This window comes from Tiliqua scincoides, chromosome 5 (genome assembly GCF_035046505.1).
Source record: "Tiliqua scincoides isolate rTilSci1 chromosome 5, rTilSci1.hap2, whole genome shotgun sequence".
NCBI classification, from domain to species: domain Eukaryota; kingdom Metazoa; phylum Chordata; class Lepidosauria; order Squamata; family Scincidae; genus Tiliqua; species Tiliqua scincoides.
Genome location: NC_089825.1, coordinates 67,693,081 through 67,712,240, shown reverse-complemented (window position 1 = coordinate 67,712,240; position 19,160 = coordinate 67,693,081). Strand labels below are relative to the sequence as shown.

The window sequence follows — 19,160 nt, the reverse complement described above, 5'->3', positions numbered from 1 at the left end:
GAACATGAATGTGGACAAATTGTGGTAGTGGTAGACGGGGGGGGGCCTGGCGTGCTGTGGTCCATGAGGTCACGAAGAGTCGGACATGACTTGATGACTGAACAATAACAACAACAAATACCCCTTCATGTGCAGGCCTTGCCTGCTTGTTGTCCTGGCTCTCATGAACATGCCTACAAGGAATGCTTGGATAACAAACTATAGGGCTATAGCCAGTACTGTACCAGAGGTGGGGCAGGGCAGTCTGCCCCAGATATCATATCTGCCCTGGGTGTCAAATGCACCACTGAATGACTAGTTGACCTAGCCTCCCCCAGGGATATTAAGATAGAGGCCAGATCTATGCTTTAAACAGCTGGTAGACTGGGCGGGAGGGGGAGCAGAATCTTGAGGCAGAGACCAGAAACTTGAGCAGCCTACAGCAGGTGCCAGATACCCTAGGTACACCACTGGCTCTAGCCTAACTTGTTTCCATGGAGATATATTAAGAACAGCACATGGTAGCTGTGGTACAGAGGTATGTGCATGCTGAAATGGTGTTTGTGCTTGGGGTCTTTCTGCTGGCCTCAATACACAGCCCCTCTCCCAGTAAACTAAAAGCATTTTGAATTTAAATACAGATGTCTGCCACTTAAGAGAGATGCATTCTCTTATCCCCATTGTTATGCGATTAGGTCATTAAATGAACATTCAGTCCAATCTAGTGCCTTTGTTGTGTAAACAGACACTCGCTGCCAGACACTAGCTGGCTGCACAGACTACTGGTGATAGATTGCCTCTTTGCATGAAGAGCCTCTTTGTTGTGTAAACAGACACTCTCCTGCAGGCTATGAGAGACAGGTTTGCCTCATTAAGAGCATCTTTATTGTGCTTTGACCACCATCATATATGCGGTCTGTTGTTATGTGAACAGTTGTCAAGCTGCACAGGCCTGTAATAATTTCAGTTGGTGAGAAACCTATTGAAAGAGAAGTTGGTTGTAAAAGCTTTTGGGTATGTGTGTGTTGAGAGAATTTTTTTGAGGGGAGGGGGATTTGTGAAGGAATTGATTGGTTGGGTCTCAGAGGAAGGGACACTGTGAAGGACACCTTACTTTGTCCTGACTTCAGCTGAACCTTAATTTACAGGGGGAAAGAAGGGCTCAGGCAAGATCTTGTGGTGGGAGCTGTGTGCTTTTGGAGCTGAGAAATTGGGTTGGTTAGGCACTGTCACTAGTGGTGGAGAATAGCATCAATATTGTGCACCCAGGAAGCAGGAAGAGATGAGAGAAGACATTCTATGAAAGGAGAACTTTGTGTGGTGGAAAAAGCAGTTAAAGGGCAGTTGGAAAAGAACGTTGGGGAGAGAGACAGTTTCTCTAAGCCAAACTGCTGGTCAGAAGCTTTGATAGGAGCTGAAGTCCATCAGAAGCATTCTCTGAAGACCACCTGGAAAGCACCACTGAGGAGAAAACCACCTGGGGAATATACTTTAATTTTTACCGTTAACCCTTTATGAGCTTGGCTCACTGTTGTAAAGCTTCTAATAAAATTCTTTGGAAGCAATCCTACTGTGTCACTGTTAGTTGATGGGGACCGAGCACTAACCTGACAAATCCAGTCATAGAAATTGGCTGCAGTAACATTACCAAGTGAAACAGGGGGTTTCAGCCCTCTTTTGCATTACAGTGTGCTGTTGCATTGAATTCGTGCATATCACTACATTGAACCATAATCATTGACTTGGGAGCAAATACAGGACTGTTTCCAAAGGAAGGGAATCTTAACTAAGCACCACTGAAAACAATGAGACAACTTAATTATGACTAATGTAAGATCCATTAATTTCAATGGGACTAAAGAATGTGACTTTCTTAGAATAGATCCCCCCTGTTTATTTTAATGGATCATAGTTTTATTTAAGAATACTAAAAACTGGTGCTACTTGAATTTAGGCTATCTACTGCCATTTTTTGTGTTGAGGATCGTAGTGCCAGAGAGGCAGGCCAATCCTAATCTGCCCTGGTGCAGCTGGGCCAAGCAACCTGCACTGTATCCTTCCAGCACTAGTTAGGAGGCCGGAGGTCTGCTCAGGATAAGGGAATATTTCCCCCCTCCCTCATGTAAAACCTGTTATGTGTAAAACTTGGGCTCAGTCTGAGGAGGACCTGAGGGAAAACTGCTGCAGGAGAGGAGGCTGCAGTACCAGTGGAGGGAAGGTAGAGGCTGCTGTGTGCAGAGGCCTATAAAAGGGGCTGCACAAGCAGAGAGCTGATATAGACCACCAGGGAAAAGCTGCTGTGAGGAGCCTTGGAGAACAAGCTCTGCAGAGGAAGAAAGATCACCAGGCGAGCTGGGAGAGAAGGAGCTGCAGAGCAGAGCAGAGCTGAAACCTAAGAGCTGAGGAGACCAAGCCAAAGGAGGAACTGAGGAGAGAGAGCTGCAGCAAGGAGCCCCTGGGAGAGCCAGGGAGCAACCAGCCAGCCTTTGCCTCAAGTCCTGCTGCCTCCTGCCTGCCTAGTGCCTGCCTCAGGTCCTCAATCAGGGAATTTGGAACAAGATTGTTTGGTTTGGTTTGGTTCCGGTTCTATTCCTCACAATAAAAGCCTTGAACTCAGTTTGGGGTCAGTGGTCTCTTTTGAATCCTGCATAACACTGTCTAATGGGTTTACTGGAATCTGCTCCTGCCCAATGGATTTACTCAGATCTGAATCACTGTTGCAAATCACCATAGAATCTCTGTGGGTTAAATTACCAGGCCTGAGGATTGATGTAATGCTGGGGGTGTACTATCGTCCTCCAGACCAGAAACCGGAAGGTCACCTTGAAATGAGGAAACAGAGCAGGGAGGTGGCAAGGAGGGACAGGGTTGTAATCATGGGGGACTTCAATTATCCTCACATTGATTGGGTCAATTTGTGTTCTGGTCACGAAAAGGAGACCGGATTCCTTGACATGCTAAATGACTGTGCCTTAGAGCAGTTAGTCATGGAGCCCACCAGGAGCCCACAAGTGACTCTGGATTTAATATTGTGTGGTACTCAGGACCTGGTTAGAGATGTCAACATTACTGAGCCATTGGGGAACAGTAATCATGCTGTGATCCGTTTTGACATGCACGTTGGGGGAAGAATACTGGGCAAATCTGTCACAAAAACCCTTGACTTCTGACAAGCGAGTGGACTTCCCTCAAATGAGGAGGCTGGTTAGAAGGAGGTTGAAAGGGAAGGTAAAAAGAGGGAAGGTAAATCCAGTAAGGTAAATCCAGTCTCTCCAGAGTGCATGGAAGCTGCTTAAAACAACAGTAATCGAGGCCCAGCAGAAGTGTATACTGCAAAGGAAGAAGGACTCCACTAAGTCCAGGAGAGTGCCTGCATGGCTAATGAGCCAAGTTAGAGAGGCCATAAAGGGCAACGAAGCTTCCTTCCGTAAATTGAAGTCTTGTCCTAATGAGGAGAATAAAAAGGAACATAAACTGTGGCAAAAGAAATGTAAGAAGGTGATACGGGAGGCCAAGAGAGACTATGAGGAACACATGGCCAGCAACATTAAGGGGAATAATAAAAGCTTCTTCAAATATGTTAGAAGCAGGAAACCTGCCAGAGAAGCGGTTGGCCCTCTGGATGGTGAGGGAGGGAAAGGGGAGATAAAAGGAGACTTAGAGATGGCAGAAAAATTAAATGAATTCTTTGCATTTGTCTTCATGGCAGAAGACCTTGGGCAGATACTGCTGCCCGAACAGCCCCTCCTGACCAAGGAATTAAGTCAGATAGAGCTTAAAAAGAAGATGCTTCAGACCTCATTGATTAATTAAAGATCAATAAGTCACCGGGCCCTGATGGCACCTACCCAAGAGTTATTAAGGAATTGAAGAATGAAGTTGCTGATCTCTTGACTAAAATATGCAACTTGTCCCTCAAAACGGCCACGGTGCCAGAGGATTGGAGGATAGCAAATGTCACACCGATTTTTAAAAATGGAAGGAGGTGGGACCTGAGAAGCTATAGGCCGGTCAGACTAACATCTATACCAGGTAAGATGGTGGAATGCCTCATCAAAGATAGAATCTCAAAACAAATAGATGAACAAGCCTTGCTGAGGGAGAATCAGCATGGCTTCTGTAAGGGTAAGTCTTGCCTCACAAACCTTATAGAATTCTTTGAAAAGGTCAACAGGCATGTGGATGCGGGAGAACCCGAGGACATTATATATCTGGACTTTGAGAAGACATTCAACTCTGTCCTTCACCAAAGGCTACTGAAAAAACTCCACAGTCAGGGAATTAGAGGGCAGTCCTCTCATAGATTGGGAACTGGTTGAAGACCAGGAAACACCCAAGAGTGGGTGTCAATGGGCAATTTTTACAATGGAGAGAGGTGAAAAGCGGTGTGCCCCAAGGATCTGTCCTGGGACCGGTGCTTTTCAATCTCTTCATAAATGACCTGGAGACAGGGGTGAGCAGTGAGGTGGCTAAGTTTGCAGACAACACCAACCTTTTCCGAGTAGTAAAGACCAGAAGTGATTGTGAGGAGCTCCAGAAGGATCTCTCCAAACTGGCAGAATGGGCAGCAAAATGGCAGATACGTTTCAATGTCAGTAAGTGTAAAGTCATGCACATTGGGGCCAAAAATCAAAACTTCACCTATAGGCTAACGGGTTCTGAGCTGTCTGTGACAGATCAGGAGAGAGATCTTGGAGTGGTGGTGGACGGGTTGATGAAAGTGTCGACCCAATGTGCGGTGGCAGTGAAGAAGGCCAATTCTATGCTTGGGATCATTAGAAAAGGTAATGAGAACAAAATGGCTAATATTATAATGCCATTGAACAAATCGATGGTAAGGCCACACCTGGTGTATTGCGTCCAGTTCTGATTGCCACATCTCAAAAAGGACATAGTGGAAATGGAAAAGGTGAAAAAGAGAGCGACTAAGATGATTACTGGGCTGGGGCACCTTCCTTATGAGGAAAGGCTATGGCGTTTGGGCCTCTTCAGCCTAGAAAAGAGATGCCTGAGAGGGGACATGATTGAGACATACAAAATTATGCACGGGAAGGATAAAGTGGATAGAGAGATGCTCTTTACACTCTCACACGACACCAGAACCAGGGGACATCCACTAAAATTGAGTGTTGGGAGAGTTAGAACAGATAAAAGAAAATTTTTTTTACTCAGCATGTGGTTAGTCTGTAGAACTCCTTGCCACAGGATGTGGTGATGGCATCTGGCCTGGATGCCTTTAAAAGGAATACCTTTTCCAGGTATTGGAAAAGCTTTTGGAGGAAAAATCCATTACGGGTTACAAGCCATGATACGTATGTGCAACCTCCTGATTTTAGAAATGGGCTATGTCAGAATGCCAGATGTAAGGGAGGGCACCAGGATGCAGGTCTCTTGTTATCTGGTGTGCTTGCTGGGGCATTTGGTGGGCCGCTGTGAGATACAGGAAGCTGGACTAGATGGGCCTATGGCCTGATCCAGTGGAGCTGTTCTTATGTTCTTATTGCAAATCAAAGCTTCATGTAAAACTGCCTGACCCGGGAAGAGGGTTAGGATATGGCGATCCCAAACCCCTCCTGAGTATGTACCACTCTCTGTTACACCCTCCCTTGCCCCTTTATACCCCTCCCTGCTTCCATTCCAGCTTCCCCAGCCCCTGTGCCACTCAGCAGTGTGTTTGCCTCCACCAGCTGCTGATGCCCTGGTGGGCCTGTGCAGGCCCTTCCACTGGCGCTGTTCGCAAATATGCTTGATGGCTAATGGTCCACTCCTATGGCTGGGCAGTGCTGGTGCTGGGTATCATAAAAGCACCGTAAAGTGCTTTTTGAAAATTTGTGAGTAAGCAGCGCCAGTGAGAAGGCCTACACAATTGGGACACCAGGGGCTGGGGGAGGGTAGAATGGGTGTGGGGGAGGGGCACCTGTGGCATCCTATTCTGCCTCTGAAAGCCACACATGGGGTTACTGGGTTCTGCACCAGCAATTTAGCTGGCCCTAGTTGCCCCATTAAGCCAGCTTTCGGAACAAATGTTCTCTTACCCCAAGGAGACCTCCAGCATGCTCAGTTGCAGTGCTGGTTACAGCATGGGCCTGGCAGCCCCACTGCACCAGTGCTGCATAGGATTATATTAAATGTACCTTTGCAGTTGATTAAGTAGCTCTGGTGGTGTGATTTATATTGTAGAAAATGAGTTGATTAGAAACTCAGTTATGACCTGCTATGATAATGTGAAACCCTCTGTATATCTTTTTTGTTGTCGTTGTTGCCAAATGCCTCTGTGTTTACATGTACTTTGGCATGGGAGCAAAGCCTTCTGCCCACAAGGCTTGACTTCCTGTGTGTTTATAAACCACACAAGTGACAGATGACCCCTTGGGAGATTAATAATTTCCGTGGTTTGCAAATATACAAGGAAGCTGACCAACACTGCTGAAAGTCTTTCGATCTATGTGGACTAGTTTCGGAGCTACTGCTAAGGCAGACTCAATCATACCAGTAGTTCTACTTAAAAAAAGGAGGCCTAATTAAAAAAAACAAAACAGCCTGTGTTTAAAATATGTAATTATTTACTGCAAGTAGACAACACAATTGTTGGTAGGTGGGCTTGACTTCAGATTACAGTATATGCTGTTAGGACACTATTTTTCTTAATATCAGTAAAGTAAAATACCATATATACACATAATGTCATAAAATGAATTAGGGTACAATCCTGTACATGCTTCTCTGGAAGTTGGTCCAACTCAAATGCAATGGAATTAGAAGTAAATTCTAGGTTAGACATGCATAAGATTGAGCTGTAAATAAAATACATGAGTGTGCCTCATAAGGTTCTCCAATCCCTGTTGTTATGCAGTTAGGTCATTAAGTGAACACACAGTCCAATCTATTGCCAATGTATTGCCTTTGTTGTGTAAACAGACACTCCCTGCCAGACACTAGCTGGCTGCTCAGGCTCCTGGAGATAGATTGCCTCTTTTTTGCATGAAGACCCTCTTTGTTGTATAAAGAGACACTCTGCTGCCGGCTATGGGAGGCGTGATTGCCTCATTAAAAGCATCTTTATTGTGCCTTGTCCACCATCATATATGGCTTGTCAACCGTCCCAGGCCTGTATTCAGACATACTGGAGTTCAATTAAAAATGTTTAGATGAGGTCTAAAACTAATGGGGGGGGGGGAAATATGGTACAGATTGCATTTCTAGGAGAAGCAATAATGTACAGATAGCTACTGCTGGTGACAGCTCTTAATAGCCATATACCTGAACTAAAATGCCCCCAAGCCGATTTATTTTTGAACAAAAGCGTTTGCAATGTGATTTGCTTTACTGGGGATCACGTCCACCAGGGTTACAGGTGACTGGAACTCTACTCTGTTTCAAACATGTTGCTCTCCAGGTAGGTCTGTGATATGCAAAAGGTGTAAGAGAGGATGGAAGTTCTTATCCTCAAGGTGAGGCCCAAGCTGGATACCTTCCTGTGCTGGGGCAGCCATGCTAACAGTGGTGGAGGGGCATGCACAGAGGCCACCTCAAGGCATGAGAACACGTGTTCCCTGACCCCAGGCCTCCACTGAGGCTGCACCGGTGCTGGAAAGTTGGGTAGGATGGAGCCCTGCGGCAGCACACCTTCCTTGTTGGCATCCTTCAGTCTCGGAAGACTATGGTATCGCACTCTGAATAGTGTTCTGGAACAGAGTGTCCTCTCCAGTGTGCAAAGCCTGGGTAAGGTAGATATGGAGGATAGACTGTTACCCATGCAGCAAATCCCCCCTCTCCACGTCGTTGAAATGGTCCAATGGAAAGGCAGAAGCCAATACGGTTGGTTCCAGCGACGTCGCAGGAGTTGCCAGAACGTGACTGTGTTCAGCCATGAACTGCCTCAGGGACTCCGGCTCCGGCTTTTGCCTCGAGGTTGACTCCTGAAGCCTTTTCCATAACTGGATGTAGCCACAAGGCAGTGGAGGTTTGGGATCAGAGTTTTCCTTCTCTCAGATGAGCTGCCTTCCCAGGCTAAGGAGTCCCATCTACCCGGTGGCTGTTCAGTCGCCTCTTACGACAAGTACAGCCAAACTGAGGGCCTATTCTTATCCCCAGCCTTCAGGGGAATGATGTGCCTGGCTAATCATGCACAACACAACTCCCCTTTGTACTTGGGAGGGCGGGTTGTTGTATCTGCCTCTCCAGTGCCGGGTGTGGGTTATGTAAGCAAAGAGTTTCCTCCAGACTGCGGCAGGTGGCTTGGCCGAGCGGGGCTCGATCCAGGGCTTGCCCCGCGTGCGCATACCGCCCCGCCCGCCGGCAGGCATCCCTCCCACCGCCCTGTTTGCATTTGTCCCGAGCAGTCACATGGAAACGCGTCGCAGGCGGCTGCAGCCTGAGCCGACGCGGCCTCCCCCTCCCTTCGCCTCAACTTTCAGGCTCGTTCAGAGCGAGCCTTAGAGAAGCGCCAGGTGGCCTTGGCCCGCGAGCAGCGCTCGGCTCTTCCTTCCAGGGGGCGACTGCTGCGTGACAGCCCCGGACAAGTGCAGGGCTCGCCACGGAGGCTTGGAGCCGGCGTCCAGCCACAAGGTAAGTGGATCGGTGCTGCTGCCTTGCGCTTCTTCGCAGCAATCGCGTCCATTGTCCTGCTGCCCCCCCCTAATTCCCAGCGATTAACTTCTGATGAGGCGCAGTAGCTTGGAAATTATTATTATTATTATTAATATTATTATTAACAACAGTATTTATATACCGCTTTTCAACTAAAAGTTCACAAAGCGGTTTACAGAGAAAAATCAAATAACTAAATGGCTCCCTGTCCCAAAAGGGCGCACAACCTAACTAAGGAAATCCAGGGGTCTGAGGGGTCCTTGTGTTTATTTACTCCAGATCCCCGTTCTAGGACTGTTTAAAAAGTCAGCTCCACTGGATTCAGTGGGAGCGCTGGGTGCGCACAGGGTGGGTGTCAGAAGGCACTTTGCGTATGCTCAGAGGCACGTGTGTTTGTCTGAGTCGGCTGGTTTGTAGCGTCCTCCCCCCCTGCCTTTTGGCAAACTAGAAAGGTGTGGAGACCGTCTCCTGGCCCGAATTTACAGCCCAAACCTATGCCTGTCTACTCAAAAGTAAGTCTCATTACAGTCAACGGGGCTTGCTCCCAGGTAAGTGTGGATAGGATGGCAGCCTTACAGCCCAATCCTATGCATGTCTACTCAGAAGTAAGTCTCATTAAAATCAGTGGGGCTTACTCCCAGGAAAGTGTGGGTAGGATTGGGCTGTCAACCTGGGATGGTTGCACTGTCTTGGATTCTCGAAGCAAGGGGGCGTGCGGTGGGTGGGGGGCGAGGCAGGTGAGGCAGAGCCTCCCCACCACGCCGAACGTCTGCTCTACCTTGGAGCCAGATGCCCTGTGCCTGCTGGTTGCCCTGTGCAGTGGTTGCCCCCGTTTCACACCAACCAGGTTTGCTCAGCGCTCCGAAAGAAAATACCTGTGCTGGAAGCATCAATATTTCATCGCCCCCCGTGCATTCCCTTGTCCTCGGGCAAATCGAGCGGAGGCGGCTCGATTCTCGCCCCAGATATCGGCTGGGTGTTCCTTGCCCGGCCGCGGGAACGCAACGGGAGAGGAGGCTGCCCTTGCCTGAACCCTCCTCTCCTCTCCCGTCCCCGGGCTGGAGAGCAGGGACGGAGGCTGCCTCGCTGACTGCCAGGCAGCAGTAACTTTACTCTCCGTGTCGTGCCTCCCTGCAGCCGCCTCTCGCCGGGGATGGCCCGGCTCCTGAGCGAGCGTGGGCGGAAAGTGTGAATGAAGGACGGACGTCGGCGGGGCGAGAGAGCTGCTGCTCGGCTGTGTGTGTCTCCCCTCCCTCCACCAGCGCCTGGAACTCGATCGAGCCCCGCCGGCAGCAGCAGCAGCAGCAGCAGCAGCAGCTTCATTGAGAGGCAGCTGGAGGAGCGCCGCCGCCCGCCAGCGAGCTGCCCATGGAGACGACGGCGCTTCGTCCCGCGGACTCCAAACCCCCCAGCGGGTAAGCAGCGGCCTGGCAATGAGAAACCAGGAGGGGAGTTGACTTGTGCGCTGCGCTTTTCCAAGGGGAGGCGGAAGCAAGCGGGACGCCCTGGAAGCTCTCCCAGGAGGGAGAAGAGGCGTCCAGGGAAGCGCTGGCGCTCCGCTGTCCACCCATGGCGCGCCTTTGGTTTGGCACTCTTGCAGAGGCGCTCCCTGAGCGCTGCTCCTGCCTCAGTGCGCGAAATTCTGCCTGTTTAGTTATGGGAATCAGGGACGTGCGGTGGCTGGGTGGGCGGGCAGGTGAGGCAGAGCCTCTCCACCAGAGCCCTTTGAAAAGCACTGAGTGGGGAGGCAGAGCCTACCCAGCGGACTCCTTTGGAAAGCTCTGGGTGGGGAGGCAGGGGAGGCAGAGCCTCCCCACCAGAGTCCTTTGGAACGTGCCGCCTAGGGAGGCTCACCTGAGTCCTTTGAAAAGCGCTGCCACCTGGAAGGCACCCAAGCACCCACAACCCATGCGCTCTGCATGTGGGTTGTGGGTATTGCAGTGGAGCTTTTCAACGGACTCTGGTGGGGAGGCTCTGCCTCACCTGCCTCCTCACCCACTGCAAGTCCCTGGTGGGAATTTCGTCCCAGCAGTGTTGACAGTCTCCCCCCCCCTTCTGTGCCTTTGGAAGGGCAGGCAGGCGAATCTTCCTCCTCTCTGTGCCTGCGAAGGCTCCCTGCCTCGCCCTTCAGGAGGGACAAAGGCAGCGACGGTGTCGCCCCTCTGGAGCAACTCTCTCACGCAAGACCTCACTGGGCCAGGAGGAGCGCGGGGGTCTCCCCCCTGGAGTTCGGTCTCTGGGCCTCCCTCCTCCCCGCGATGACAGCAGAGGGAGGAGCTGGAGCCCGGAAGGCAGCTGAGGGTGGAGGTGGAAGGCGAGCCGCCCGGGGAAGCTGGCAGCAGGCGGTGAAAGGGGCAGGCTCGGAGCGGTTGCCAAGAGGCTCCGGCAGGCGGGGCCTTGGATGACAGGTGGAAGGGGGGAGGAGGAGGAGGGAAGGACTCTGGAGAGAAACAGCCCTGGAGGCCACTCTTGAAAAGGGGACGCCTTTCAAGCAAAGGCCCACGGCCAAGCAAAGCCACTGGGGGGGCTTCAAAGAAAGTTCTTCAGAGGTTGGGCAAGTGAGAGAGGGTGACACCTGGGAGAGCCTCCTGGATCCTGCGGCATGTTTTAATGTACAATTCAGAATGGTTACACGCTGTACTGCCTTTCCACAGAAACAGTTCACCACACAGTTTACGCAGCTCAGTATTTGGTGCCTGTCCCTCAAGGACTGGCAGTCTGAAAAAGAAACGCCACCAGAAGACCCTGTGCTGGCGAAAATAGGGACAGTTGCTCTCCCCCCTGCTAAATTTAAGAGGACCGCCTCTTGAAAAGGTGCCTCTTTGCCCAGTTTAGCTGGGTACTTTAGTTACTCCGACTGAAGCTTGCTACTAAAAAAAAGAGGTTGCCCCATAGCAGGCGGAAAGAAAATGGGGGCAGTGTTTCCTGGCAGGGAGATGCAGTGCAGAAAGCAGCATTGCTCCTGGATTCCTGACAAGACCTGCTGCTCTTAAAAGAGAGAGTGTTCTTCAGCCTCTCAGTGGAGATGTTTTCCAATTGGGGATGCCACACAGTATTGGTGATCTTGAATGAAGGATGGGAGGGTGTTCTGGATTCATTAATGGGGAATACACCACTATGGCAGAGGGGAGATTCTAAATAGAAGAGAAATCCCATGTTGCTCACAAGATGATGTAATGCATGTCTTCATTAGTTCAGGTGACTAAAGGAGAGTTAACCAAAAGGGTGGGGGAGTTTCAGTTTCCTGAATAGCATTCATTTCACGGGTGGAGTCTGAAGCAATTATACATTTGTGATTATGACAACACTTTAGGCTAATGATAGCTTAATCCTAACTAAGTTTCCAGCACTGATGCTGTCAGTTGTGCCAGTGGGGGTGTGAGTGGCAACCTGCAGAGGGGGGTGCTCACATTTGTTCCCTTACCTTGGGCTGCATTGTGGCTGTGTTGGTGCTAGAAAGTTGGATAGGATAGGGCTGTGAATCTCATATAAAAGATGTTGATTTAGATACAGGTGAGGAAGAGAAAGCTCTAATAAGTGTACATAATAAAGAGGGTAAACACTGGCTTGTCTCTGTTTTCATAGAGCAAGGGGTATATGGGGGGGGGGGGTCATACAACCCTAGAGGATTGTATGCTAGTTTAGACCTAGAAAGGCCTATTCCCATAATGTGTTCAGAGTTTCCCATAGTGCCGATCACATCATCTTGGGAATTCAAGACCTTGACAGTTACTAGTAGAGTAAGAGGTGAAAATGGGACAGATGATAGTTTATGAACTGGATGTGTGGTGAAGAAAGAATAGATCCAGGAGGGTAAACTCTGCACATTTACTGTGAGAGGTGCACTGAAAATCTCATATATTCAGGAAAGGGGCATGATTTCATAGAGTAGGGGTGGTTGTTCAGACGGATTAATTAAAGATAGTCCTAAAACCTAGAGTTGTATGTTGGTGTTATTAGAAAACATTAAAATACGTTGCAATTGTATGCAATGGCCTGAGAGCAAGCCTCCATTGAAAACAGAGGGACTTATTTCTGAGTACACATACATAGCATTGCCCTGTTATTTTTAGAGTGCATGCCCTTTCAAAATACACATCTCATGGGCACTCCCTTTTTCAGAGAAATGAGCTTGCCATTAATAAGATGAGAGGGAAAAATATCATTACTTTTAGTCAGAAATGCCTCCATCATATCCTAGACTTCTCTGAGCCTCACTTGAGTTCTGGAACTGCAATACGGCAAATGAGAGAAGCTGTAAACGTTTGGTGTTACAAAAGGGGAAAAATGAATAAAATGCAGAGGTTTTGGAAATCCTGAGGTAATAGGAAGGAAATAATGTATTCAGGTTCTAAAGTCGAGTTTTTAACGTATTGAGGGTATAGATGGGGGTATAGAAAAGGAATAAAAGGTTGCATTTTTAGACTTTTCTTCTGTGATAGAGGAAATCTTGAGACAATCTGCTTTTGCAATAAGACTACAGTATAGCAACTTCCCTTGTTTGCTATGGAGCACCCTATGCAGTATTTTAGACTCTAAAAATTCCCCCCCCCCGACTCTAGGATGCCCTTTCTGTATGTGTCCTCCTTCAATGAGGCTGATTCTTAATTTTTGTGATTGTTGGTTCTAGCAGCAAATTGTACAGTTCACTTTAGTGCAGAATTATCTGTTGTAAAATGAATTCATTAAGTGCACAATTGCACTAGGTGTTAAATAGTATCAACAAACGTTTTTGATCACTTGGGAGTTACAAATGCTCTTTCGTTTGTTCTCAGAGCTTAAATAAACATAAGCACCTTAATTACAATTTACATAACAAAGTAAATTCAAATAAAAACAGATTCGTTTTTTTAAGCCCACAATGTACATTGTTCAACTTCTTAGTTTCCTTTTCTCCCCATGTTCAGTTGTTTTATTTAGGATTAACATTAAAGTATGACATGATTCTTATCCTCAAAGCTTTCCTTTATTTTTTGATGCTAATGGTATACCGTACTATAAACTGTTCTCAGGTAAATGTAGATTATATAGATTATATTAAGATGATACAAAATCCTTTTAAAAACCATTAGTAGACATTTTTAATGAATATAAAACTGGTACATTTAGCTGCATAATGTGTTGGTAGTAGTTGATTTTTGGTTTATTGCTGCTGGATCTTTACTTTTCTTTGCATGGCTAACAACTTACAAATACCCAATACTAGTATATTACTACTATAGTAACTCTGATGTGTGGATGTTAAAAGACATGAGTAGAAATAAAAATTATATAGTTGGTATTTATTTATTTGTTTATTTAATTTTTGCCCTGCCTTTCTTCCTTTGAGGGCACAAGGCAGTTTACAATCTTAAGATGCTAAGTAAAGCAGTAAAACAATAAAAACAATTAAAAACCCCATCAGATCAGCATCAGTCAAAACAAACCCCAATTAAATCATGTCCAAGAGTCAGTCACCATCTGCATTTGCCATCAAAGGCCATTATAAATAAAAATGTCTTAAGGCCCCACTGGAAGGTCTCCAAAGAGGAAGCCTAATTCCAAGGGGAGGAAATTCCATAGTTGGAGTACCACCACTGCAAAGGGTCAGCTCCTCACTGCAGTCCTCTTCACCTCCATCAATGGTGGCATGGCTAAAAGAGCCCAAGCCCTAAATAAGCCAGAGGTATCTATGTTAATGTCAGGATCTTGAATTAATGTTTATTGGGAGTATAGGCATGATGAAACATCACAATAGCTATTAGCAGCAGTGAAACTATAGTTGTGCATAGGACAACGAGCATGTCATTATAGGCATAAATACATACCACAGTCCTACCCATGCACATTCAATTAGAAGTAATCATAGTTTCATGACCTCAGCAGATAAGCTTGTAGATTCTTGATTTGAGCATTGTTTTCATGTGCCTTTTGAAGAGCTGCTGCTGTTCTTCAGAACTATTTTTCTATGTATTTAATATCATAGTCTTTCCCGGGGGTGGGGGATGCTTTGGGCTATGTATATTTAAATCTAACTTTAACCCTCATACATACCACATGGTAAGCTCCTGAATTGCTTAATTATGGTGATATTATTTCATCAAGGAGCTAGTTTGGAATTTGGTCCAAAGTAAATAGTAGTAGGATGTTTCTGATAGTGTTGAATGATGCTTCTCATTTCTTCTTTTGAATGTTTGTGGAAGTGGGAGCTAACTTGTGTTATCAGAAACCATGGTGTGATACCTTGTCTCTTACAAACAATGAATTATCAGAATTGTGTAGCAAGTTTTTGCATTTACTTTTATATGCTTGTTGGCAGTGATGCGTTATTAGCAGTGATGCATTATTAGTTTTTGCATTTACTTTTATATGCTTGTTAGCAATGATGTACCATTATTGTGATAGGAAGGATAAGAGAATTAATTATAAGGCCAACAGGGAGATATGTGATTAAGGGCCCAATCTTATTCAACTTTCCACTGCTGGTGCAGGCACATTGCAGCCCTGAGGGGGAGCCCTCTGTGACTGCCCCCCACCACAGTATGCAGCATATGCCCCCCATAAGCACGGCTGCACCCGCACTGGAAACTTGGATAGGATTTGGCCCTAAGATCTCCTATTCCTCCCTTTTAAACTTTAAATGCAACTGTGAGAGACTTCACTTCTGACCAGGTGTGTAATTCTTTCTTCAGATGCTGGAGTCTCCTGATCAGTATTCTCTCCACACACACCCCTGTTGTTCTGAGCCCTGTTGAGGAAGGGGAAGACAAACATGATACAGATGTTTGTCTTTTTCCTCCAGAACTGGAAACTTAAGGGCAGCAGTCTTCATTGGGAAAATGCAGAGGGGAGTGTACTGCCACCCTGTGCTGCTCAGTTGGGCAGCTGTTAAAAAACCATTGAGACACATCATTATAGAACTCCTCTATAATGTTGTGTTGTGATATTTTTCCAGGCTTTTATGAGTATATCATGTGAACGTTGATCAGTTCATACAGTTATGAAGATGGTTATTGTGTACTCCTCTGCACACCCTGAAGCATTCACTGTTTATCAAAATCATGACAGTGTCCTATACTTTGAAGTGTACCTGTTAGATACAGTTACACAGTCTTTAATGTCGTCTGTGCTGGAACATTAGTGGGTGCTACCAATTTCACCGGGAACTTGTGACCTTTCGTATACATAGCTGTTACCTATTCTTCCCCACATACCTGATTGAGCCAGTATTGAATTTCTAATCTTACTATATGATACTGGTGGAAATTTGCTCCTTAATCTAAAACAGAGATGGAAGTGGCGGTGGAATGGATTTCTTTAATTTGTTTTTATATAATATTTAAAAAGTGATGTTTTAACAGTTATGTGAATCATTGCTATGTTTTTTGGAAATGGTAATCTTGTGCTAGAAAGAGCTACAACAATCTGCACTGCTTAACTCCAGGGTGGCCAAACTATGGCCTAGGACTGACATTCAGTTCTTCGACATAATGTTTGGCTCATGAAAATATGTTGGCTGAGCTCCTTTTTGCATCACAGTTATTATTCTTTGGATTACAACATAAGTTGAATGTTCATAGTGAGTAAATACATTTAAGAACATAAATGCTTCTTAAATATTGTGTCTCTCAAAAATCTCTCTAGCACAGTGATTTTCAACCTTTGTGTGCTAAAATTTTCAAGGCACACCATCAGTCTTTTGACAATTGGCAAGGCACACCATGCTAGTGGTGGTGGGGGCTCACATCCTCCAATGGCCCTACTAATAAATGACCCTTCCTCAAATTCCCTTCTCAAGGCACACCTGCGGACCATTTATGGCCATGACATAGAGGTTGAAAATGGCTGCTATAGTAGCTTTCAAACATCTGAAGTTTATTGTATGTGGCTCTTAATGTTAAGCAAGTTTGGCCACCCCTGGTATATAAGGTGTGTGCAGGTTTGTTACTCCATGTGCAGCTGCACTAGTCTTATCTTAGCAAGCTACAGAGACTGTTTCCCCCTTGTACTTAAAAAAAACAAAACTTAAACAAGCTTCCATTGTTTCTACCTCAATAATTAATAACATTACTTGCTGTCTTTGTTAGAGGTGAGCAAAATTAATGTTTTGCTTGGTATCTACTGAAAAGCTTTTTGGTATGTATTAGTGCAGATAAATGGTACTAAAGTGTTGCATGGCATAGTGCTTCTCAAAGTGGATGCTGGTCTTTGTTTTAAAATAAGTCAAAGGCACAGCCAACTGGAGCCTTGCCATTTTAATTTTGGCATGTGTCATCTTTGGCAAATATTTAGAGTGTGTGACTTGTTACTACCAGTTGCCAAATGGAGTAACCCTTTTAATAATGCACTGTTTGTACTAACTTTATACATGTACTAAACTGTTCTTACTGTTTTATTCAGTTAATAACTGCTGCTTTATAGACTTTATGGATTTCTGTCTCTTACTTGGTTTGCCTCTTAGCAAGTTTTAAGTTTTGTTTTTAATTTTTTCCTCTAGTCTTGTTGCTTTTAACTGTTTTGAAGCGTGTTTTGAAGAGTTTTAGCGGAAAAGCAATTCATAAATACTTTCAAGTTTGGATACTGACGGTGTTTCCCCGAAAATAAGACCTACCCTGAAAAAAAGACCTAGTGTTTTTTTTTGAGAATTGCTGAAATATAAGACCTTCCCCCAAAATAAGACCTAGTTGTGATCAGGGACGGGACAGGGGGGCGGAAGGGGTCCTTGGGCGGGGGTGCGTGGACAACATGACTGGGAATACTGCACTCCTGTGCGTGCCACCTAGAAAGCGCCTGCTGTGCTGCCTTGGGCAGAGGACGCTGAGGAGGAGCTGAGGCAGGAAGCAGCAAGCGTGGCAACCCTGCCTACCAGGCTCTGAGGCTCTCCACACCTTCCAGGGAGTAAGTTCCATTAACTATAAAGGGACTGACTTCTGAGTAGGCTTGGGCGCTTAGGGAACACCCTCTCCACACCTTCCAGGGAGTAAGTTCCATTAACTATAAAGGGACTGACTTCTGAGTAGACAGGCAGGCAGGGATTCTCCTGGGTGCTTAGGGGACACCCTCTCCACACCTTCCAGGGAGTAAGTCCCATTAACTTTAAAGGGACTGACTTCTGAGTAGACAGGCATCCTCCTGGGTGCTGAGGGGATATTTTTGTAAGGTATATTTTTGTACATGAATGACTGTGGATTGTTGTACATTAAAAGAAAATAAGACCTACCCCGAAAACAAGACCTAGTGTGTTTTTTTGAGCCCCCCCCAAAAATAAGACAGTGTTTATATGTGTTTAAGACAGTGTTTAAAAATATAAGACATTATTACTCACCAGGTGAGTAATAGTCGGTATAGTATAGATTCTATTCACGTAATATCCACAAAGGAGTCTACAGTAGAATTATCTATTGCTAGTTTATTTTCTTTGTAAGAAACCCTAGGAAGCCAGAACCAGTGATGTTATTTTTCTGAAGAATTTTGAATTAGAATATTTTCCAGTGACGTAAAATGATTGGGATTTGATTTAGCATGTACGCTTGACTTGAGGATCCACAAATCCTGGGCTACAGGTTGCCATGGCACCTAGAAATTTTATCGTGATGCCTAGTGTTTTTGACATTTTTTTCACTTTTCTTAATGTTGTGACAATAAAATGTGAACAGTAGTGATTGTGGTGCTCAACTGCTCATCTCTGGCAGTTAATCAAAGTGCCAGATTATTGGTGGGCAGCCCAATCCTATGGGCACTGGCGCCACCAGGTGCAGTGGCGCCAAAATGGCAACTACAGTAAGGGTGCAGGCTCTGCAATGGGGCTTCTCATATCTGCACTGGCTATTTTGCTGGCGCAGACTTGAGAATCTTGGGCTTTTCAGCCTGATTCAGGGGATAAGGACTGGTGGAGGAGGCCTGCACAAGTCCCACCCCCTCCCGCCCATCCCCTTCCCCTGTTCCACCCACCCTGGAATACCTAACCTCCTGCCCTGAACACCTGCACCACCAGCTGGCATCCTCCTGGCACTGGGCCCAGCACCGACTGGCACTGGCCGGGTGCCTGGGCTCCCTCCTCCTGCAGTGTTTAAATGTGCTTTATGGCACGTTGGTACTTAAACGTGCTTTATGGCACATTTACGGCACCTAGCACCGGTACTGGAGCTCAGCGCCAGTGCTAATGGCCCATAGGATGGGGCCCTTAGTGACATGTATTATTGTGTGTATTGCAGTGTATAATTGATGGGCATTCTTATATGCATGGCACTGAGCAAAGAGCTCAGTTTGTGTGCTGGTTTGAAAATCTGCATAGACTGTAGACTCATGACGAACAATTCTTTATAATCTCATGGGTGCGTGTGTTAATTTGCTCTATTGAGGTATTTTTATTAACAAATACTATATAAATAATAAATACTATATAAACAAATATTGTATAAACAGATGGCAGACAAGAAAATGCAAAGTAATAGCACATTTGTTCTTTCCACATTAGAATGTGTTACACTTTATGACATGAAGTTCTTCTGTACGCTTGTTTATATGTAGAAATCTGACTCATGCTATTCACTGGTGGAATGCGAGATTTATCTTTTTATTTATTTAGCCATTCATCTGAATATTTGCACTGG

General features: G+C 46.2%; 1 protein-coding gene across 5 annotated transcripts in view; it reads left to right on the top strand.

The window, feature by feature from the left end:
- Positions 1 to 8,391: 8,391 nt before the first annotated feature.
- Positions 8,392 to 19,160, top strand: part of COBL (cordon-bleu WH2 repeat protein) — a 163,572-nt gene continuing 152,803 nt past the window's right edge. For 3 of the 5 annotated variants that reach the window (XM_066627786.1, XM_066627783.1, XM_066627782.1), the window contains exons 1-2: positions 8,392 to 8,547; positions 9,706 to 9,983. In XM_066627786.1, the coding sequence (XP_066483883.1) occupies positions 9,937 to 9,983 (47 nt within the window). In that variant the 5' untranslated portion in view covers positions 8,392 to 8,547; positions 9,706 to 9,936. Of the gene's footprint in view, positions 8,548 to 9,705; positions 9,984 to 10,896; positions 10,977 to 19,160 lie in introns of those variants that run through there. The other 2 variants (XM_066627784.1, XM_066627785.1) reach the window with 2 other exon arrangements.